Below are 22,244 nucleotides of genomic sequence, written 5' to 3' on the forward strand. Positions count from 1 at the left end.
GATGGGAGTGACTGCTTTTCTCTGGGGGCACACTGAGGAGCGGGGCCCCGAGTTCTCAGCACCTCTGGGCAGAGATTGAGAGGCCACCATTTTCACCCTGGTCCTCCAAAGTTGTACCGAGAGCTTGCAGGGAACAAAAGCTCCTGAGAGCAAACCGGAACAGCTTGCCCAGCCCGGACTCACAAAAGCGGGGCAATTCCGCCTCCAGCAAAGACATTTGGGAACCACGGCAACAGGCCCCTCCCCCAGAAGATCAGCACGAACAGCCAGCAAGCCAAGACCAAGTTTACCGATCAAGGAGAACGGGAGAACTCCAGCGCTAGGGGAATACTGCACATAGAATTCATGGCTTTTTTACCATAATTCATTAGTTTTTCAAAGTTAATTTTTTAACTGTTTTTTTTTTATTTTTCTTTTTCCCTTTTTCAAACAACATCTTATCAATCCCTTTTTAAAAAAAACATTTTTTATTTTTCATTTTTAGAGTCTATTTTTATCCCTTCATAGTAGTTACCCTATTTTTGGCATATATATATAAGTTGTTCTCTCTTTAAAATTTTGAGATACAATTTCTTCTAACAGATCAAAATATACCCTAAATCACTAGTGTATGGCTTTGTTCTATTCTCCTGCCTGATCACATTCTCTCCCTTTTTTTTTCTTTTTTTCTTTTTTCTTATTCTTTTTAAATCTTCTTCCTTCTTTTTAAAAAACAACTTATCAATTCCTTTTATAAAATCTTTCATAATTTTCATCTTTACAGTCATCTGCCATCCCTTCATTGTATCAACCCTTATTTTGTACATATATGTCTTTCTTCCTTTAAAATTTTAGCAGGCACTTTCTTCTAACAGACCAAAATATGCCCAAAAGCTAGTGTGTGGCACTGATCTACGCACTAGCCTGATCATATTTGATCATATTCTGTTTTTTTTTGTTTTCTTCTGTTTTTGTTTGTTTTTATCTTTTTCTTTTTCCTTTTTTTTTCCCCTCTCTTCTTTCTTTCCCTTTATTGTCCCCTGGTTTCAGGTCTTTTCTGATTTGTATAGAGCATATTTGCTGGAGACGTTCTTAACCTGTTAGCATTCTGTTCTCTCATTCATCTGTTCTCCTCTGGACAAAATGACAAGACGAAAAAAATCACCTCAGCAAAAAGAACAAGAGGTAGTACCGTCTGCCAGGGACCTACTCAATACTGACATTAGTACGATGTCGGACCTAGAGTTCAGAATCATGACTTTAAAGATACTAGCTGGGCTTGAAAAAAGCGTGGAAGTTATTAGAGAAATGCTTTCTGGAGAAATAAAAGAACTAAAATCTAACCAAGTCGAAATCAAAAAGGCTATTAATAAGGTGCAATCAAAAATGGGGGCACTAACTGCTAGGATAAATAAGGCAGAAGAAAGAATCAGTGATATAGAAGACCAAATGATGGAAAATAAAGAGACTGAGAAAAAGAGAGATAAACAACTACAGGATCACGAGGGCAGAATTCGAGAGATAAGCGATACGATAAGACGAAAGAACATTAGAATAATTGGGATCCCAGAAGAAGAAGAAAGAGAGAGAGGGGCAGAAGGTATATTGGAGCAAATAACAGCAGAGAACTTCCCTAATGTGGGGAAGGAAACAGGCATCAAAATCCAGGAGGCACAGAGAACCCCTCTCAAAATCAATAAAAATAGGTCAACACCCCAACATCTAATAGGAAAACTTACGAGTCTCAGAGACTAAGAGAAAATCCTGAAAGCAGCTCGGGAGGAGATATGTAACCTACAATGGTACAAACATTAGATTGGCAACAGACCTATCCACAGAGACCTGGCAGGCCAGAAAGGACTGGCAAGATATCTTCAGAGCACTAAACGAGAAAAATATGCAGCCAAGAATACTATATCCAGCTAGGCTATCATTGAAAATAGAAGGAGAGATAAAAAGCTTCCAGGACAAACAAAAACTAAAGGAATTTGCAAACACGAAACCAGCCCTACAAGAAATATTGAAAGAGGTCCTCTAAGCAAAAAGAGAGCCTAAAAGCAGCATAGATCAGAAAGGAACACAGACAATATACAGGCAATACAATGGCACTAAATTCATACCTTTCAATAGTTACTCTGAATGTAAATGGGCTAAATGCCCCAATCAAAAGACACAGGCTATCAGACTGGATTAAAAAACAAGACCCATCAATATGCTGTCTGCAAGAGACTCATTTTAGACCCAAAGACACCCCCAGATTGAAAGTGAGGGGGTGGATGGGCGCCTGGGAAGCTCAGTTGGTTAAGCAACTGCCTTCGGCTCAGGTCATGATCCAGGAGTCCCGGGATCGAGTCCCACATGGGGCTCCCTGCTCAGCGGGGAGTCTGCTTCTCCCTCTGACCCTCTCCCCTCTCATGCTCTCTCTCTCTCTCATTCTCTCTCTCAAATAAATAAATAAAATCTTTAAAAAAAAAAAAAGAAAGTGAGGGGGTGGAAAACCATTGACCATGCTAATGGACACCAAAAGAAAGCTGGGGTGGCAATCCTTATATCAGACAAATTAGATTTTAAAACAAAGACTGTAATAAGAGATGAAGAAGGACACTATATCCTACTTAAAGGGTCTATCCAACAAGAAGATCTAACAATTGTAAATACCTATGCCCCGAACATGGAGCAGCCAATTATATAAGGCAATTAATAACAAAAGCAAAGAAACACATTGACAATAATACAATAATAGTGGGGGACTTTAACACCCCCCCTAACTGAAATGGACAGATCATCTAAGCAAAAGATCAACAAGGAAATAAAGACTTTAAATGAAACACTGGACCAAATGGACTTTACAGACATATTCAGAACATTCCATTCCAAAGCAACAGAATACACATTCTTCTCTAGTGCCCATGGAACATTCTCCAGAATTGATCACATCCTAGGTCACAAATCAGGTCTCAACCGGTACCAAAAGATTGGGATTATTCCCTGCATATTTTCAGACCACAATGCTTTGAAACTAGAACTCAATCACAAGAGGAAAGTCGGAAAGAACTCAACTACATGGAGGCTAAAAAGCATCCTACTAAAGAATGAATGGGTCAACCAGGAAATTAAAGAAGAATTTAAAAAATTCATGGAAACCAATGAAAATGAAAACACAACTGTTCAAAATCTTTGGGGGGCGCCTGGGTGGCTCAGTTGGTTAAGCGACTGCCTTTGGCTCAGGTCATGATCCTGGAGTCCCGGGATCGAGTCCCACATCGGGCTCCCTGCCCAGCAGGGAGTCTGCTTCTCCCTCTGACCCTCCTGCCTCTCATGCTCTCTCTCTCAGTCTCTCTCTCAAATAAATAAATAAATAAAATCTTTAAAAAAAAAAATCTTTGGGATACAGCAAAGGCAGTCCTGAGAGGAAAGTATATAGCAATACAAGCCTTTCTCAAGAAACAAGAAAGGTCTCAAATACACAACCTAACCCTACACCTAAAGAAGCTGGAGAAAGAACAGCAAATCAAGCCTAAACCCAGCAGGAGAAGAGAAATAATAAAGATCAGAGCAGAAATCAATGAAATAGAAACCAAAAGAACAGTAGAACAGATCAACGAAACTAGGAGCTGGTTCTTTGAAAGAATTAACAACATTGATAAACCGCTGGCCAGACTTATCAAAAAGAAGAGAGAAATGACCCAAATCCACAAAATCATGAATGAAAGAGGAGAGATCACAATCAACACCAAAGAAATACAAACAATTATAAGAACATATTATGAGCAACTCTATGCCAGCAAATTAGATAACCTGGAAGAAATGGGTGCATTCCTAGAGATGTATCAACTACCAAAACTGAACCAGGAAGAAATAGAAAACCTGAACAGACCTATAACCACTAAGGAAATAGAAGCAGTCATCAAAAATCTCCCAACAAAAAAAATCCCAGGGCCAGATGGCTTCCCAGGGGAATTCTATCAAACATTTAAAGAAGAATTAATACTTATTCTCCTGAAACTGTTCCAAAAAATAGAAATGGAAGGAAAACTTCCAAACTCATTTTATGAGGCCACCATTACCTTGATCCCAAAACCAGACCAAGACCCCATCAAAAAGGAGAATTATAGACCAATATCCTTGATGAACATGGATGCAAAAATTCTCACCAAAATACTAGCCAATAGGATCCAACAGTACATTAAAAGGATTATTCACCATGATCAAGTGGGAATTATCCCTGGGCTGCAAGGTTGGTTCAACATCCGCAAATCAATCAACGTGATACAATACATTAACAAAAGAAAGAACAAGAGTCATATGATCCTCTCAATAGATGCAGAAAAAGCATTTGACAAAGTACAGCATCCTTTCTTGATCAAAACTCTTCAGAGTATAGGGATAGAGGGTACATACCTCAAGATCATAAAAGCCATCTATGAAAAACCCACAGTGAGGGCGCCTGGGTGGCTCAGTTGGTTAGGCAACTGCCTTCGGCCCGGGTCATGATCCTGGAGTCCCGGGATCGAGTCCTGCATCGGGCTCCCTGCTCAGCAGGGAGTCTGCTTCTCCCTCTACCCTCCCCTCTTCATGCTCTCTCTCTCTATCTCATTATCTCTCTCAAATAAATAAATAAATCTTTAAAAAAAAAAAGAAAAAGAAAAACCTACAGTGAATATCATTCTCAATGGGGAAAAGCTGAGAGCTTTTCCCCTAAGGTCAGGAACGCAGCAGGGATGTCCACTATCACCACTGCTATTCAACATTGTATTAGAAGTCCTAGCCACAGCCATCAGACAACAAAAAGAAATCAAAGGCATCCAAATCGGCAAAGAAGAAGTCAAACTCTCACTCTTTGCAGATGATATGATACTGTGTGTGAAAAACCCAAAAGACTCCACCCCAAAACTGCTAGAACTCATACAGGAATTCAGTCAAGTAGCAGGGTATAAAATCAATGCACAGAAATCAGTGGCATTCCTATACACCAACAACAAGACAGAAGAGAGACAAATCAAGGAGTCGATCCCATTTACAATTGCACCCAAAACCATAAGATATCTAGGAATAAATTTAACCAAAGAGGCAAAGGATCTGTACTCAGAAAACTATAAAATACTCATGAAAGAAATTGAAGAAAACACAAAGAAATGGAAAGACGTTCCATGCTCATGGATTGGAAGAACAAACATTGTGAAGATGTCAGTGCTACCTAAAGCAATCTACACATTCAATGCAATCCCCATCAAAATACCATCCACTTTTTTCAAAGAAATGGAACAAATAATCCTAAAATTTGTATGGAACCAGAAGAGACCCCGAATAGGCAGAGGAATGTTGACAAAGAAAAGCAAAGCTGGCGGCAACACAATTCCGGACTTCCAGCTCTATTACAAAGCTGTCATCATCAAGACAGTATGGTACTGGCACAAAAACAGACACAGAGATCAATGGAACAGAATCGAGAGCCCAGAAATGGACCCTCAACTCTATGGTCAACTCATCTTTGACAAAGCAGGAAAGAATGTCCGATGGAAAAAAGACAGTCTCTTCCACAAATGGTGTTGGGAAAATTGGACAGCCACATGCAGAAGAATGAAACTGGTCCATTTCCTTACACCACACACAAAAATAGACTCCAAATGGTTGAAAAACCTAAACGTGAGACAGGAGTCCATCAAAATCCCAAAGGAGAACACAGGCAGCAACCTCTTCCACCTCAGCCACAGCAACTTCTTCTTAGAAACATCGCCAAAAGCAAGGGAAGCCAGGGCAAAAATGAACTATTGGGATTTCATCAAGATAAAAAGCTTTTGCATAGCAAAAGAAACAGTCCACAAAACCAAAAGACAACCGACAGAATGGGAGAAGATATTTGCAAATGACATATCAGATAAAGGGCTAGTATCCAAAATCTACAAAGAACTTATCAAACTCAACACCCAAAGAACAAATAATCCAATCAAGAAATGGGCAGAAGACATGAACAGACATTTTTCCAAAGAAGACATCCAAATGGCCAACAGACACATGAAAAAGTGCTCAACATCGCTGGGCATCAGGGAAATCCAAATCAAAACCTCAGTGAGATATCACCTCACACAAGTCAGAATGGCTAAAATTAACAAGTCAGGAAACGACAGATGTTGGCAGGGATGCGGAGAAAGGGGAACCCTCCTACACTGTTGGTGGGAATGCAAGCTGGGGCAACCTCTCTGGAAAACAGTATGGAGGTTCCTCAAACAGTTGAAAATAGAGCTACCATATGATCCAGCAATTGCACTACTGGGTATTTACCCCAAAGATACAAATGTAGGGACCCGAAGGGGTACGTGCACCCCGATGTTTATAGCAGCAATGTCCACAACAGCCAAACTGTGGAAAGAGCCAAGATGTCCATCGACAGATGAATGAATAAAGAAGATGTGTATATATATGCAATGGAATATTATGCAGCCATCAAAAGGAATGAGATCTTGCCATTTGCAACGACGTGGATAGAACTGGAGGTTGTTATGTTGAGTGAAATAAGTCAATCAGAGAAAGACATGTATCATATGACCTCACTGATATGAGGAATTCTTAATCTCAGGAAACAAACAGGGTTACTGGAGTGGTGGGCGGTGGGAGGGATTGGGTGGCTCGGTGATAGGCATTGGGGAGGGTATGTGCTATGGTGAGCACTGTGAATTGTACAAGACTGATGAATCACGGATCTGTACTTCTGAAACAAATAATGCAATATATGTTAAGAAAAAAAAAAAGAAGAAGAAGAAGATAGCAGGAAGGGAAGAATGAAGGGAATTAAGTCAGAGGGGGAGACGAACCATGAGAGACGATGGACTCTGAAAAAGAAACTGAGGGTTCTAGAGGGGAGGGGGGTGGGGGGATGGGTTAGCCTGGTGATGGGTATTAAAGAGGGCACATTCTGCGTGGAGCGCTGGGTGTTATGCCCAAACAATGAATCATGGAACAGTACATCACAAACTAATGATGTAATGTATGGTGATTAACATAACAATAAAAATTATTTTTTAAAGAAAGGGAATGAAATCTCAAATCATTACCACTGCTATGATGAGCAGGACAAAGTTGGGATTCTTCCCAGTTTTTTTGACAGTGGGCATTAATTGGGTAGTCTTCCTAGAGTGTCCTGCTCCTTCTTTTGAAACCCACGCCCTGTCCACATGGCTACACTATCATCTTGGGCACAGTTGCCTAATCCAGGGGTAGGCACCTGACCCATGCTAGACCCTTCTACAGGATTTTTGGACTGGGACTTAGGGAGTTTCCAGCTTCTTTCCTGTTGGTCTGCAGTGGGAGGCAACAAAATTATAGGTGATAAAGATGGATGATGGAGGGGGAAACCAGAATATGTTCCAGTAGTTTCTGAAGGTTCGTTCAACTTCCTGTTTGTATTCCATGAGCTACTACATCCCCCATCCTTTCTGTGAGATAGTTCAGTTTGAAATTTTTTTTTTTTTTTTTTTGGTCACTTGCAACCAAATGTACCCTGACAGGCATAAATTATATTTGTTTGGTTGCCATAAAGCGAAAGACTCTAAAATGTAGGGTTGGCTTATGTGAGGAAAAGGTGGGGAGCATGGAGGCCCTCAATTCAGAGCTGGGAAGTTAGCCATCCTTGTTTAGAGGTTGGTTTAATGGGAGCGCCTGGGTGGTGCAGTCAGCTGAGCATCTGACTCTTGGTTTCGGCTCAGGTCGTGATCTCAGGGTTGTGAGATAGAGCCCTGTGTTGGGCTCCCTGCTCAGTGTGGAATCTGCTTGAGTTTCTCTCTCTCCCTCTCTCCCTGCCCCTCCCCACCTCATGCTCTCTCTCTCTCTCCCCCTCTCAAATCAATAAGTAAATCTTTAAAAAAATTTATAGAATTTGGTTTAACTGTTATGTTATTTTTTAGAACTCCAGATATATACCTACTGAGGTTTTCTAGAATACTTTATTTTTTTTTTAATTTTTTAAAGATTTTATTTATTTACTTGACAGAGAGAGAGCACAAGCAGGGAGAACAGCAGAGAGAGAGGGAGAAGCAGGCTCTCAGCCGAGCAGGGAGCCCAGTGCAGGGATCATGGGATCATGACCCGAGCCGAAGGCAGACGCTTAACCGACTAAGCCACACAGGCAGCCTTCTAGAACACTTTAGAATGTGGTAGTAAAATGTGAGGATATCAGGGTCTATAGAATACATCTGGCTGCTTCAGTAAGGTGCCCAAAGAGGCACCCAGGGTTTAATCCTAGCCCGTCCCTCTGGAAGCTGAGAGGAAAGCATTTATAGCTTTGGAAAACAAAGCCCTTTCTACTAGAGATCCAAAACTGTGACCAAAAAGGATTCTGGCTTTTATTCCCGTGAAGTGGAGAATATAAACATCAATTTAAGAAGCAGCTGAGTATGTCTGAAAAGATCTGTGTTCCTTGAAAACCCACAAGCCCGAGGGGAAGGGGATCCCCCTGTAGGACAACCCCCCAGGCCCAAGTAACGGAACCACAGTTCAGAGGGATGGTATGAAAAGGAATTAATTCATGTAGAATGGTTAGACCAGGGACTGGCCACAGCACAGCAGCAGTAAACGTTTAAGTGCCATTACGATTGTCCGTTGTTACTTATCTTTTTAGTCTCAACCCAGGAAGATCTGGAATATTCTCTGTCAGTGAATCACAAATGCTTAGTTTTGCCTTTCTCCTGTTCTAAAATTAGCCTAAGGGAACCTGGGTGGCTCTGTCAGTTGAGCGTCCAACTCTTGACTTCGGCTCAGGTCATGATCTGAGGGTTGTGAGATCGAGCCCTGTGTGGGGTTCTGTGGTGAGTGCAGAGTCTGCTTGAGATTCTCTCTCCCTCTCCCACTGCATCTCCCCCTGCACACGCATGCCCGTGAGCTCTCCCTCTCCCTCTAATAAATAAATAAAATCTTAAAATTAGCTAGCAAAGCTCTACGTTCCCTAGGGCAGGACCAGCACAGTGAAGCAATGTAGTCTCGGGACTCTGCAGAACCCAGGTCAGCGGCTACACCGTGTGATCAAGACCAAAGTCACATGGTCAAGGTGGGCTTAGGTTTCTAGGCCCTCTTGCCCTGCCTGGCATTTGGAAGGAGACTGAGTCCTCTGTGACTAAGTCCCCAGGCTCCTGAACAACTCCGGTGGGTTGGAGGTGGCTTTCACAGGGTGCATGCTGGAATTCCAGCTAAGAAGGGCTTGAGGCATCTCAAGGAAATATTTGTATAAATTCAGAAGTATCAGCTGGTGGTGAGCTGTGTCAAGAGCACTAACATAAACCATCGCAAAAATGTAAATGTTTTTAATGGTTTATTAACTGTCCCTGTGACCAAAGGATTATGGCCAAATTCCTCATGCTTCCCTCTTCTGTAACCATTAGTAACCACACTGTTAGTAAGGAAACAAGGAAACAAGATGTTAGTATTCCAATGCCCCCAGAACTTGATTCTAGGCCTGTGACATTTAAAGCCCATGCTATTAGCCTAGATCTTATACTGTGTCCCAAACTCTCTCCTACCTGAGATTTGCTTGGTGGGGGGAAAGGAGATTTGCCAATGATGGTCTCGCCTTAAAGGGGCATGCGTATTGTGCCCACCACTGCCCGGGTATAGAGGAACTCTGGCCCATGGGGGGAACTGGGCTCTGTTCTTGGCACGGTCACCTGCATAAATTCAGTTGCCCTACTCCGTGATGGTTACTTTAAACTTCCATCAGCCCTGGGGTGCCTGTGTGGTTCCATTGGTTAAGTGACTGCCTTCGGCTCAGATCATGATCTCAGGGTCCTGGAATCGAGCCCCGCGTTGGGCTCCCTGCTCAATGGGGAGCCTGCTTCTCCCTCTGCCTCTGCCTCTCCCCCTGCTCGTGCTCTCTCTCTCTCTCTCAAAGGAATAAATAAAATCTTTTTAAAAAGTAAATAAACTGCATTCCCACCTTCTTAACCCCTCTTTCCCTACCCTGCTTTAAAAAAAAATTGCATTTATCACTTTTAAATATTCCATATAATTTACTTATTGTCTGTCTACCCCCCAACTAGAAGAAAGTGAGCTCCAGGAGAGAAGAGAGTCCTGTCTGATGTGTGTACTCATGATTTCCAAGTGTCTAGTACACAGAGGGCACCCAGTGAATATTTGTTGAGTAAATGATACCCGAAATCAATTTTAAACTCCATTTAAAATGTATCATCTCGGGCACCTGGGTGGCTCAGTCGTTAAGTGTCTGCCTTTAGCTCAGGTCATAATCTCAGGGTCCTGGGATCGAGCCCCGCATCGGGCTCTGTGCTGAGCAGTCTGCTTGAGATTGTCTCCCTCTGCCCCTCACCCTGCTCTGTCTCTCTCTCAAAATAATTAAGTCAATCTTTAAAAACAAACAAAAAACAGTTCCCCTTTGCAAATATTAGTAGCCCTGGATTTGCCATTACATGAGCAAGCTCAAGAAGTAAAATAATGTAGAGCAGTAGGAAAGAAGGTGTAGTCGAGCTTGCGGGGGCGGGCGGGGGTGGGGGAAGCAAACAAGAGAAGAGATGGAGGAAACCAGCCCAGTCTCCAGCCCCTCAAGCAAAGAAGCGTCCCGGAGGTGCTTCCTCATCAGCTGCCCTGTACCTGATCCGTGCACCAGTACCAGAGGGACGGAATGGACATTCCAAGTAGGGTCCCGGGCCAAGGGAGATCGGAAGTCAGGGGGTCTCGGAAAATATGGAAGGCATCTTTTCGGGGCAGCCCGCAGCTATTGTTCTCACTCCGGTTGCTCGCCACCGCCAAGAAGTACTTCTCCTTCAGGCCTTCCATCCCACCAACTGCAGCAAAACCTAAAACGCAGAGGAAGCCCAAATTTGTCAGAAACTCAAAGCAATCCATGGCGAGTGGTCAGGCGATGGCTGGGTGGGTGACAACCTACTTGTAGCAGCGCTAACAAGGAAAGTTATTCACCTTAAAGGTTCTCAGCCTTGTTTTTATGCTTTTGGTGGTGATTGTGTATTGCTTCTCAGAATATTAATAACAATGCATAATACAAAATACATAGGATTATAAAGGAAACCGGATATAGTGACAGCAATTGTCAAAACACAAAAACTGTGGCTTAGTAGTTATTTGCTCCATTAAACAGTAAGACCTAGCAGTAGGTCTAATAACTATTTATTTATTTTTAAGTACTCTCTATGCCCAACATGGGGCTCGAACTCACAACCCTGAGATCAAGTGTCACACACTCCACCAACTGAGCCAGCCAGGCTCCCCTGTAATAACAATTTGGTTTCTTTTCTCTTTTTTAAAGATTTTTATGTATCTGACGCAGAGAGAGAGAAGAGGTAGTGAGAGAGAGCACAAGCAGGGTGAGCAGCAGGCAGAGGGAGAGGGAGAAGTAGGCTCCCCCATGAGCAAGGAGCCCGATGCGGGGCTGGAGCCTGATGCGGGGCTGGATCCCAGGACCCTGGGATCACAACCTGAGCAAAAGGCAGACACTTAACCGACTGAGCCACCCAAGCAACCCTTAAGATTTTTTTAAAGTAATGTCCACACCCAATGTGGGGCTTGAACTCACAACCCCAAGATCAAGAGTCTCAAGCTCTTCCAACTGAGCCACCCAGGTGCCCCCAAAAGATTTTTTTAAGGCTTTTTTTCTTCTTTTTAATCACTCTAAAAGATAATCTACTGTGTAAAGCAAAACTTGTAGCAGGGTATCGGGGTTTAGGACATGTGTAAATGTATGATAACAATAACACAGAAGACGGGAGGGAGCATTTGGGAGTGGAATATTGTAAGCTTCTTAAATGATACATGATGCAGTAGGATAATATTAGAAGTAAGACTGAGATGGACATTGTAGACTTTAGGGCCAACACCAAAATAATTTTTTAAAAGAAGAAAAATGGAGCCAGAGGACACTTGGAACAAATGGACAACAGCTGACAGGATTGCAGATTTTAATCCATCCCTATCAATCAGTACATAAATGTACTTGACCCACAGATGCAAATGACAAGATAGAAATCGTCAGATTGGATAAAAAGTAAGACCCAACTATATGATGTCGACAAGAAACCCACTTAAAATATAAAGAATAGGAAATATATGTATGTTTGTATAAACACATATCTATGTTTATAAAGACATAGATAGGTTCAAAGTAAAATGACAGAGAAGTATATACCACTTAGGGGCACCTGGGTGGCTCAGTCGCTTAAGAGGCTGACTCTTGATTTCAGCTCAGGTCATGATCTTGGGGTCGTGGGATGGAGCCCCACATGGGGCTTCTCACTCAGCAGGGGGTCTGCTGGAGATTCTCTCTTCTTCTGCCCTCCCCTCCCCTGTCCTCTAAAATAAATCTTAAAAAAACACAAAACAAAACAGTAAGTTTCCATAAGCCCAGTTCTCTTCCAGCTAAAATAACCATGTCTCAAGCAAATCACCCGTGACTGGAATGCCCCCGTGGTATGCTTTGACCCTGGGCTTGCTGATCACAGTGATGAAAGCAGATGTCACTGAGAGAGGGGTTGTCATCCACCCAAGTGGCCCTGGGGCCCCACTTACTGTAGCCCATCAGGATGAGTGCTCCTATAAGCATGATCAGAGTCTGCAGGGCATCCGTGTAGATCACAGCAGCCAGGCCACCTGGGGGTAGGGGTGGGCATAAGCACCGAGGTGAGAGTCGGGTACCATGGTGGAGAGGAGTTACCCTGGGGAGCAGACAGAACCTGCAAGTTCAACCTGCCTGAGGAGATTTCTTAGTGTTGTTTGCAAAGATGGCCAAAGTACTGCCTTCCTGAGCACATGCCCATATTGCACTGTGGTTTTGCTGCTCCTTCCATGTTGAGGTGAAGCTGATTTCTCTACCTCTTAACGAGGAGCTTGGCCAGATGGCTTGCTTTGACCAGCAGAACATGGTGGGAGTGATACTGTGCAGCTCGAAGCCTAAGCCTCAAGGGCCCGGAAGCTTCTGCTCTTGCTCTCGTGTTGTCCTGAGACCACCGTGCTTCTTTAAATAGCCCACGCTTGCCTCCCAGAGGGTGATGGCTCACATGGGGTGGGGGGAAGCTCAGCTGAGAGCCCATGCCAACCACCAGCCGCCCAAGTGAGTGAGTCCACCTTGCCCCAGACAGCCGTGCCAGATGTCATCAACCTCCTGTTCTCAACAGAGCCCGGTGAGACCAGCTGATCATAGTCATATAATTAATGGCAGCAAGTCTGTCGACATCTGGACAGGGCGATCTTTCCAGTCTCTTCTCTGTACCATACCTCCCTCTTCCTTCTTCCCAAAGGGGAAAGAGATGCTTCTCTGATATGAGCACGTTTACTAGTGGGCAAAGTCAGTATGCAATACAAAACATGCACAGAGGGGAACCTGGGTGGTTCAGTCGGTTAAGCACCTGCCTTCAGCTCAGGTCATGATCCCAGGGTCCTGGGATCGAGTCCTGCATCAGGCTCCCTGCTCCCTCTGCCTGCTACTCTCCCTGCCTTATGCTGACAATAAATAAATAAAATCTTAAAAAAAACAAAAAACGCTGCACAGAGCTGTGGTGTTCTACTCTGATTCTGCCTCCTTGCCAGTGGGAACAGGGCCCCGTCACAAACGTGGAGAGAGAGCCGGGGTCTGTTGTGGCCCCAGCCCACTGCTGCAATTAGCCGGCCTGAGCGTGGTGAGATCCCACCACTAAAAGCCAGCATTATTTCTATACTGACGATTATGAGCATTTATCATGCGCCACGCACTGGGTTCAGTGTTTTATTCAATTGTTCACCGAATCTCTGGGGAGCGCCCCGCCAAGCTCTATGTGGTAGGGAAAGAGAGGCAAACAAAACAGCATGTCCCCGGTCCTCAGAGAGATCAGTGTAATGGGGACACAGACCCCCAAACAAGGAAACACAAAGATAAACCGGCTATTGCCACTAGCCCTTCTGTTTTCCTGGGCTCCAGGCACAGGGCTTCCATGAGTGCTGACCCCCCTGAGATCCTTCGGGGGGCCTTTGCATATGTTCAATTTAGTTGCTTTTCCGCTTAGAGCCTCCAGTGGAGATCCACGGCACTTAGAACAAAATCCAGGCACATTTTGTCCCCTGCGAGGCGCTGGTGGCTGGTCTTTCTCCCTCATTAGGGCTGCTCTACCACACAGTGCCAGGCGTGCATCCCTCTCTGGCTTGTGGGAACGGCCCCTGGAGCTGAGCGGGACGTGGCCCGAACAACCATTTGCTCGCTCAGCGTCAGCCACAGTGACCGCCCTTTTGTTTCCCAAATCAGCATGTTCTCATCCTAAGAGTCTTTACTTACAAATGCCCTCTGCCTGGACTTCCCTTCCCCTGCGCTTCTCTTTAGAGCTGCCTTCATATCATTTAAATGTGGTTCAAGCATCACTTTACAAAGGCCTTCCCCGGACATTCTATGTGGAAAAAAACAAAAAACAAAACTCCCTTATGCCATCACTCCCCATCTTGCCCTGCTTAAACTTCCTTCGGAACACTTATCAGATTATACTAATATATCCTGATATACCATGATATACCAAGAAATATCTTCGTTTCCTTGTTCGTTGTCTGTCTCCCCATTAGAATATAAAGTCCCTTCGGGTAAAGGTTTTGTCTGTTTTGTTTACTGCTCTGCCCCATTCCTAGCATGATGTCTCGCACATACTAGGTAATATACAGATATATTTGCAGAAGGGATTATATTACACCAAAAGGAGACAGACAAGGGTGAAGCTGGAGCAGAATGAAAATAAAAAGGCAAATATTCCAAACCAGATACTTGTCCGGGTCCTACTATAGGCCAGTCTCTCTCCTACAATGCAGCTCTGATGGGGAAAGAGGAGGCTGCCTGACCTCAGCTCCAGAATTAGAGCCGCTTACCCTCTAGCTTTACAGAGTGCACGTGAATAAATATGCACTGATAGTTCTTCAATAAACAAATGGAAAATAGCTTGATGCAGTTGTGGTGCATTTTTAAATCCTCCTTCTAACTGGGAAACCTTCTTCCTTTGGACAATGGCTAAGAGAAATCACCTTGTCTGGGGTTGTGGAGTGAGATGTAATAAATGAATGGTTTTAACACATGGGAACATCAGAACATGGGCCAGGAAAAGATTGGGGGGGCGGTGGGCCACAGTCTCTCAAGCATCACCCCTTGTTCAGACACACCTGCAACAGTGTACAGAGCCGTGATGGCCAACAGCCCAACTATGGCCAGGTAGAGATCGAGGTGCAGAGACTGCTGGATAAAGATGGCGCCTGCATACATGTCCACCTGGGGAGACAGGAAGTTGCCAGATGAATGAAAGGAGGGACATTTTCAGCACAGGCTCTGCTAGGCCTGGATTCTGGCAAACATGGAAGAGTTCTCTACTCCCCTTTCTTCAGCCACCTCTTCCCAGATCAGGGTTCTCCAATTGCAGCCCTGTGGGCAGTTACATGTGACACCCATTCACTGGGCTAATACAACAACCTCCTCAGTGGTCTTGCTTCTACTCTTGGGCTTCCACCTTCCACCCTCAACACTGCAACCTTTATCAAATACTGTCATGATCAAACATCCTTCTCCTGCTCATTAAAATTCTTCAGTGCCCCCCCATGGCCCCCATGATAATGTCTACATAAATACATTAGAATTGCATGCCAAGCTTCACAGTCTGCTCGCCCCTTGGCCTCATTTCCTTCACTCCCTTCACATTCCCTGCTTCCCTAACAAGCCCTGCTCATCCATCTGGAATGCCAGTCCCCCTCTCCCCAGTTGGTAATCATCCTCGGTCATAACTTCCCCTGTGAAAGCTTCCCCACATCTATAGCTTCCCACCAGACTGAGAGGCAGAGTTCTGAAAGGATGCTGTCATCGAACGTCTGTCTTTCAAGCCTGCAGCTGGTGTAGAGTCCATTATTGTTGTTTGGATTAATGCAATTTCTCTGCACCACCCCCCCACTTGGGGCAAGCTCTCCCCAGCCCCAGCTGGAAGCGGAGACAGCATCAGCGTTGAGTCAGGCTGGCTGAGCACACGTGCCTGGAGGCTGCAGTGCATCTGCTCTTGGCCTCTTTCTGGAGATCTGCCCATCCAACCAAAGGCCAGGATGGGGCAGGCCCAATGCGCCTCAGCACACCTGATGAATACCTGATGACGGCCTGATCCCAGGAGGAAAAGAACAGCCCCCCACCAAGGCCTGGCAGGGCTCTCAAAGAGTCCCGTTCTGAGACCTGCACCACCCTGACATGTTGCCAAAGCGGGAGTGGAAAGAGGTGTCCTTCCCTCTACCTTTTCTCCCAACTTCCTCCCCATGCTTACCCTCTTCCCCACCCCTCCCATCTACCAAGCTCCCTGAAGCCTGCCCAAGGGTAGGAAATGCATGCGCAGGACACACGACTAATGGCTGTAATCGATCTTCTCACCAGGCTGTAGGGACGTGGCCAGGCTGCGTCCCCGCCTTACCGAGATCTTGGTGAAGATGTAAATGAACAGGTAGAGCACAGCCAGGATGACAGGGATCCTGTTGCCACCGAAGCGCTTCCTTAGGTATTCTGGCATCGTGGTGACCTGGGGGCCAGAGCTGAGCGGTCACCACCCACCCAATTTGGGGCAAATGGCCTCAGGGCACTGGCCCTTCCCCTCCCCTCCCCATGTCCTCTCCAAACTCAGCAGCACTGATGGTCTTCTTAATCATAGACTTAAGAAGGGAGGAGAAAATGGGGGCAGGGGGTGGCTCAGTGGGTTACACATCTGCCTTCGGCTCAGGTCATGATCCCAGTATCCTGGGATCGAGTCTTGAGTCGGGCTCCCTGCTCCAAGGCGACCCTGCTTCTCCTTCTGCCCTTCCCCCTGCTTGTGCTCGCTCTCTCTCTCAAATGAATAAAATCTTAAAAAAAAAAAAAAAAAGAAGGAAGGAGGAAACGGGCAGAGGAGTGGGGTGTGGAGGAATTGGGGTTCTGTGCAGGGGGATATACCCATCTATCACTGTGTGAGGCACTGAAAAAAAATGTTTCTGAAACATGAAACATCTGAAAGCCTGTGCCCATCTTCCTCATGGGCCAGGAGGTGGGAGGTGCTGAGGACAGGGCTCCCCGGTATCGCCTGGGCAGCATCCTTCACCATGCAGGGAGCTCCCAGGGACTGGCTAACGGATGTCCTCAGGTGGGAGGGAGGGAACTCGAGGGTGACCTTCCCCAAGGGTCTCCGCATCCCAGAGCACCCCAACTCACCTGCCCAGCTATGTAGATGGGGAGGAAGATCCAGGCCAACATCAACACAGAGAACAGGCCCTGCCCGAGAAAACAGAATCAGGACTCAGCTCCCACCTACATCGAGGTGCTGATTTGGATTTCCCTCCGCACTTGGAGGTCACCTGGCCTGGCTCAGGCTTGGGTTCAGTACCTCATCCTCCCCGGGTTATCATATTCCCACATTGATAATGGGAGAAGGGGAAGAAGGAGGGAAGCGTGGAAATAGAAGCTTTCCCGTGACTCCTCATTCAATGTCCCCCAAAACCTCACGTCGTCCCCCTTCATCCAGGCGTGAGCCAGGATGGGCTCCCTAAGTGAACCCCATCATACAGTAATATGCGTAGTGTACTGCAGTGTGCAGCACAGAATGAGCATTTTAAAAATGTTAGTCACTAAGGGGCCGGCTCAGTGGGTGGAGCGAGTCACTCTCGAGCTCGGGGTAGTGAGTTCGAGCCCCACGCTGGGTGTGGAAACGACTTAAAAATAAATAAATAAATAAATAAATAAATAAATAAATAAATAAAGCTTGTTTTTTAAAAAAATTGTTAGTCACTGTGAAGACGAAACTCACTACTAAGAGTACATGCCTGCCCGGTCAATGAACATCATGCCCTGCACGAGCCCTGCTACACAGGACAGTGTGTCCCATCTCTGGGGTGTCTGTGGGGTGCCAAAAAGGTTAAGAACCACTGAACCACAGAACTACATTTTTGTGATGGCTGACTGGTACCCTTCAGGTCCTTCTATCTTCTGCATCCACAAGGGAGAGCTTCTGAGTCCTCTTCTCCTGCACATTGGTGTTTTAGGGTCCCGGCCTTCTGGTCCCAGGATCAAGCAAACCCAGACAAGCCTGAAGCTTGCAGATCAAACTGATTTTTGCTGACCAGGGGTGCCTTTGGTGCTTGTTTGTTTTCTCATGAAGTACAACTCTATTTTTAAAAAGTACGGGGTAGGGGCGCCTGGGTGGCCTGGTGAGTTGAGCATCCGATTCTTGGTTTCAGCTCAGGTCAGGATCTCAGGGTCAGGGAATTGGCCCCGCCCCGGGCTCTGTGCTCAGCCATGGAGACTGCTTGGGATTCTCTCCCTCCACCCCTTCCACCACTCACGCTCCCTCTCTTGCTCTCTCTCTCTAAAATAAATAAATAAAATCTTTAACAAAAATAAATAAATGAAAGTATGAGGCATTCACACTGTCCCCCAGGATCTACCTAGTAGGCAAAGGGTGAGCTGTACCCGCCCTGGTAAAATACTTACATTTAATTCATAAGCAGTGACAGAAAGGCCTGCAGCAGCGCCTGACCCTGCCAGGCCAACAAAATGTCCACTTCCCACGTTGCTGGCAAACAAGGATGCGCCCACCTGTTAGGAGATGGACAAGTCCGATCTTGGAGCTATGGTCTATGGTACCTTCTCCCCACCCTCAGTTCTTCCCATGCTCCAGAGGGACCAAGATAGAAGGAGAAGTAGAGGAGGCAGGGCCATCCCTAGCCTATCTGACACCTTTTTTTTCCAAATTAGAAAAAGATTCTTCTTCCCCAAGACTCTTTTACTTCCAACCATCAAAAATTAGCATAATAAACATGTATATTTATGATGGCTAAAATGTGAATTGTGCGCCATAGGGTTGTGCAGTGCACAACATGAACAACTGTATGCAGCACCCCAGGGAAAAGGATGACGGGTATTGTGGAAGGTGCTTCATGATGAGAATCAGGAAGCCTGTGTTCTATTCCAGTTCTGTTTCTAATTTAGCATGTAGATAACCCTCCTGGTAGAACACTAAGTGGCCAAGCTTATATTCAGTGATCCCAATCCCTGGTCTCAACTGATTGGACCAGACAGCCCTGGGCACCTGGCCCAAGCTGGATCAATTACATTTTCTCTCCTGCAAATCTGGAACTGGGACACAATCTCTGTTACTAAATCCTAGCTAGTTTCGATCACTGAGGCCGGCATTCTCTTGGCTAAACATAGAGATTAGCCAGTGATGGAAGGTTGATAAAGATATATTAGTACTAAACTGTGAATTTCTATTTTATGTAATCAGGAGGATTGGCAGAGACTGGCACAGAGGTGGGCATGGGACACAATCAGAGATAAAATATTTTCCGGGGATACTGCCATGGAGGCAGGTGCTCTTCCCATACAGGACTGAACTTAAGAAGATGAAAAGTCCGGAGCAGTGTCTGCCATCTTGTTGCCATGAAGTTGGCCCTGTTTGGGAATAGTGTCTATCCAGAAGAAGAAAAGTTGATATGGACAGATGGAAGGAAGGAAAGAAGGAAAGAAGGGATGAGGGGAGGGAGGGAAAACAGGTCCTAGTGACAACACTTGAGCCCTTGCCCTCAGCCATCCCTAAAACCAGCCTAACTAGATTTTTCCCTTGGGTGAGCTGATGAATCTTTTTTGCTCAAACACATTTGCATTGGAGCTAAGCCTTCTCTAGACTGTGACTTTCACACTACATACAACCGGAGTCCTGCGAGACCCAAGGCTAAACAGAACATCAGCCCTCGAAGAATCTTTGAGAAGTGACTTTAATTGAATCAAAGATCACTTACTGGCCACCACACCATGTCCCCTCCAGCTAGGAAGTAGCCTTTCACTGTGTCTCTCTTGGTCTTCACTGTGGACTGAAACAAAGAAGAGGGCAGGTAACAATCAGAGGCATCCCAGAGCTCCTGAGCCATAGATTACCAACCACTAGAGTCCAGCAGGCCAGATCTGGACATCAAATATAGTTTAGGGTTTTTTGTTTTGTTTTGTTTTTTAAACCCATGGTTTAAGAGGATTTTAATTTGAATGCTTTAGAGGAGACAAATTCTTCGGGTCAATACAACTCCTGCCACACCCTGCTTCGCATATGTACGGCTCACCTACGTATTTGAGTTTTCAACCCAGGGCTTATGTAGGAGAGCTCATGATGGGCACCATTTCCTGAGAACGAGTGCAGCATAGCATCACAGTAACAGAGCTGGTAGACACCATGCTAAGCTTCTAGAGCTCATCTCATGTTATTCCCTACCAACCTCTATGAAGTTGGTGTCATTAGACCACAACCTAACAGATGAAGACCCTGAGGCTTGGAAGCAAAGTTACTTATCTTGTGCCATATTTCTAGAGAGCAGAAAGGCCGGGAATTCAGACCCAGGTCTCAATGATTACAGACTCCTACATCCTTCAGTCTGACAACCTCATACGTTGTAGGAATTTATCCTACATTATAGTTGCACACATCCAAAATAATGAGTGTATAAGATTTGTTGATTTGTTGACTGCAACATAGTTTGTGACAGTAAGAGACAGGAAGCAATCCAAATGACCCTCAGAAGAAAACAGGCTAAATAAATCACGGTACGATCATCTCATGGAATCCTGTGCAACTTTTAAGGCGAGGAAGCATCTATGTACTGATATGAAAAAATAGCCAAGAGACTATGATAGGTGAAAAATAGCAAGGTGAAGAAACAACATGTAGGGCACCTGGGTGGCTCAGTCGTTAAACATCTGCCTTCGGCTCGGGTCATGATCCCAGGGTCCTGGGATCGAGCCCCACATCGGGCTCCCGGCTCTGCAGGAAGCCTGGTTCTCCCTCTCCCCCTCCCTCTGCTTGTGTTCCCTCTCTCATTGTGTCTCTCTCTGTCAGATAATAAAATCTTTTTTAAAAATGTGTAGAATAAGCAATTTCCCATTTAAGAAAGAGGTAAATACACACAATAATATTTGCTTGGATTTCCATAAGGAAACTCAAACTAACGTGCGAACAAGTTAACAACAGTAGTTACCTGTGAAGGGAAGTGTAGTAGTGAGACTTTTCACTGTATGTCATTTTAAGTTGCTTTTATTTTTGAACCATGAGGCTGTATTGCCTTTAAAAAAACAAAACAAAACAAAACAAAAAACAAATCTTCCTTTAAAAAAGAAAAGAGAACATGACTTTCAAAGTGAAGGAAATATTGGCTTCTAACTCCAGCTCTGTTAACTAACATACAAGGAGCTTACATTTTTTTTTAAAGATTTTTTTGTCTACTTGACAGAGAGAGACACAGCGAGAGAGGGAACACAAGCAGGGGGAGTGGGAGAGGGAAAAGCAGGCTTCCCACCGAGCAGGGAGCCCAATGTGGGGCTGGAGCCCAATGTGGGGCTCGATTCCAGGACCCTGGGATCATGACCTGAGCCGAAGCAGACGCTTAATGACTGAGCCACCCAGGCGCCCCTAGGAGCTTACATTTTTGAGCCTCAGTTTCCTTGCCTATAAATTGGGTACAGTAGTAGTGTCTTCTTCATAGACATCTGTGCAAAGTACATGGGGTAACACAAATTTGCAAGTGCCTAAGACAACACCTGATTTATGATCCACACTCGGTCCGTTTTTACAAGTGTCAAGTTTGGATTACTTGATGACCTTAGGCGAGTTTCTTCCCCCGCCTTCCCTGGCCTGGCTTACCCATAGTCCCACAGCCAGGACAAAGAGGAAGTACAGAACCAGCACGGCAATGTCACCTGGCTCCAGGTTCCTCTGTGGAAAAGCCTCCAGGGGCTCTGACTGGGTGAGCTGAGGGCTGCTGGAGCTGCTCTCCATGGTCCTGAGCAAACGTTCACTCCTGCGGGAAGTGCAAATGTGCATCAGATGCCAGAACCAGAGGCGCTTTTCTCACCCTCTCCGCGGCTGCCTCCTCGGAGCACGCAAACCAGAGGACAGTGCAGGGGGATGTGTAGTGGGGACCCGTCCCCCGGGAAGGCAGAGCCACCCACCCATCTGTCCGTCCATCCGTTCACTCATTCATTCAGCATATACAGTGAAGTCACATCCAATCAACTGCTGATTTTTTAGCAATTCAGTCACTCACTTGGCAAAATATTAAAAAGAATAAACAGCATGAATAGTACAAACGGTTTCCCACTCCAAGAGTGTAAGTAAAGCAAGACACCTGGGTTACTCCCCATTTCTGAGGAACCTCTGAGCTGGGTGAAGGTCAAGCTGACCATTTTGTCCGAGGGTCAGCTAGACACTACTATCTTATTCCAATGCTGGATGGCCCATAAAATTGCACATATTTAGTGATACATATAGTGCCTCCTA

The 22,244-nt window shown here is 45.3% G+C and overlaps 1 protein-coding gene across 3 annotated transcripts in view; it reads right to left on the reverse strand.

Annotated features, from left to right (window-relative positions):
• Window positions 1-22,244, reverse strand: part of SLC5A11 (solute carrier family 5 member 11) — a 45,570-nt gene that overhangs the window by 13,934 nt on the left and 9,392 nt on the right. Inside the window, exons 2-9 of one of the 3 annotated variants that reach the window (XM_027613261.1) lie at window positions 21,609-21,765; window positions 19,723-19,794; window positions 18,416-18,520; window positions 17,141-17,200; window positions 16,374-16,478; window positions 15,097-15,202; window positions 12,499-12,579; window positions 10,570-10,775 (exon numbers count right to left, since the gene is read on the reverse strand). In XM_027613261.1, coding sequence (XP_027469062.1) covers window positions 10,570-10,775; window positions 12,499-12,579; window positions 15,097-15,202; window positions 16,374-16,478; window positions 17,141-17,200; window positions 18,416-18,520; window positions 19,723-19,794; window positions 21,609-21,743 — 870 coding nt within the window. In that variant the 5' untranslated portion in view covers window positions 21,744-21,765. The remainder of the gene's footprint in view (window positions 1-10,569; window positions 10,776-12,498; window positions 12,580-15,096; window positions 15,203-16,373; window positions 16,479-17,140; window positions 17,201-18,415; window positions 18,521-19,722; window positions 19,795-21,608; window positions 21,766-22,244) is intronic. The other 2 variants (XM_027613263.2, XM_027613262.1) reach the window with 2 other exon arrangements.

Source organism: Zalophus californianus, chromosome 10 (assembly GCF_009762305.2).
Source record: "Zalophus californianus isolate mZalCal1 chromosome 10, mZalCal1.pri.v2, whole genome shotgun sequence".
Lineage (NCBI taxonomy): Eukaryota > Metazoa > Chordata > Mammalia > Carnivora > Otariidae > Zalophus > Zalophus californianus.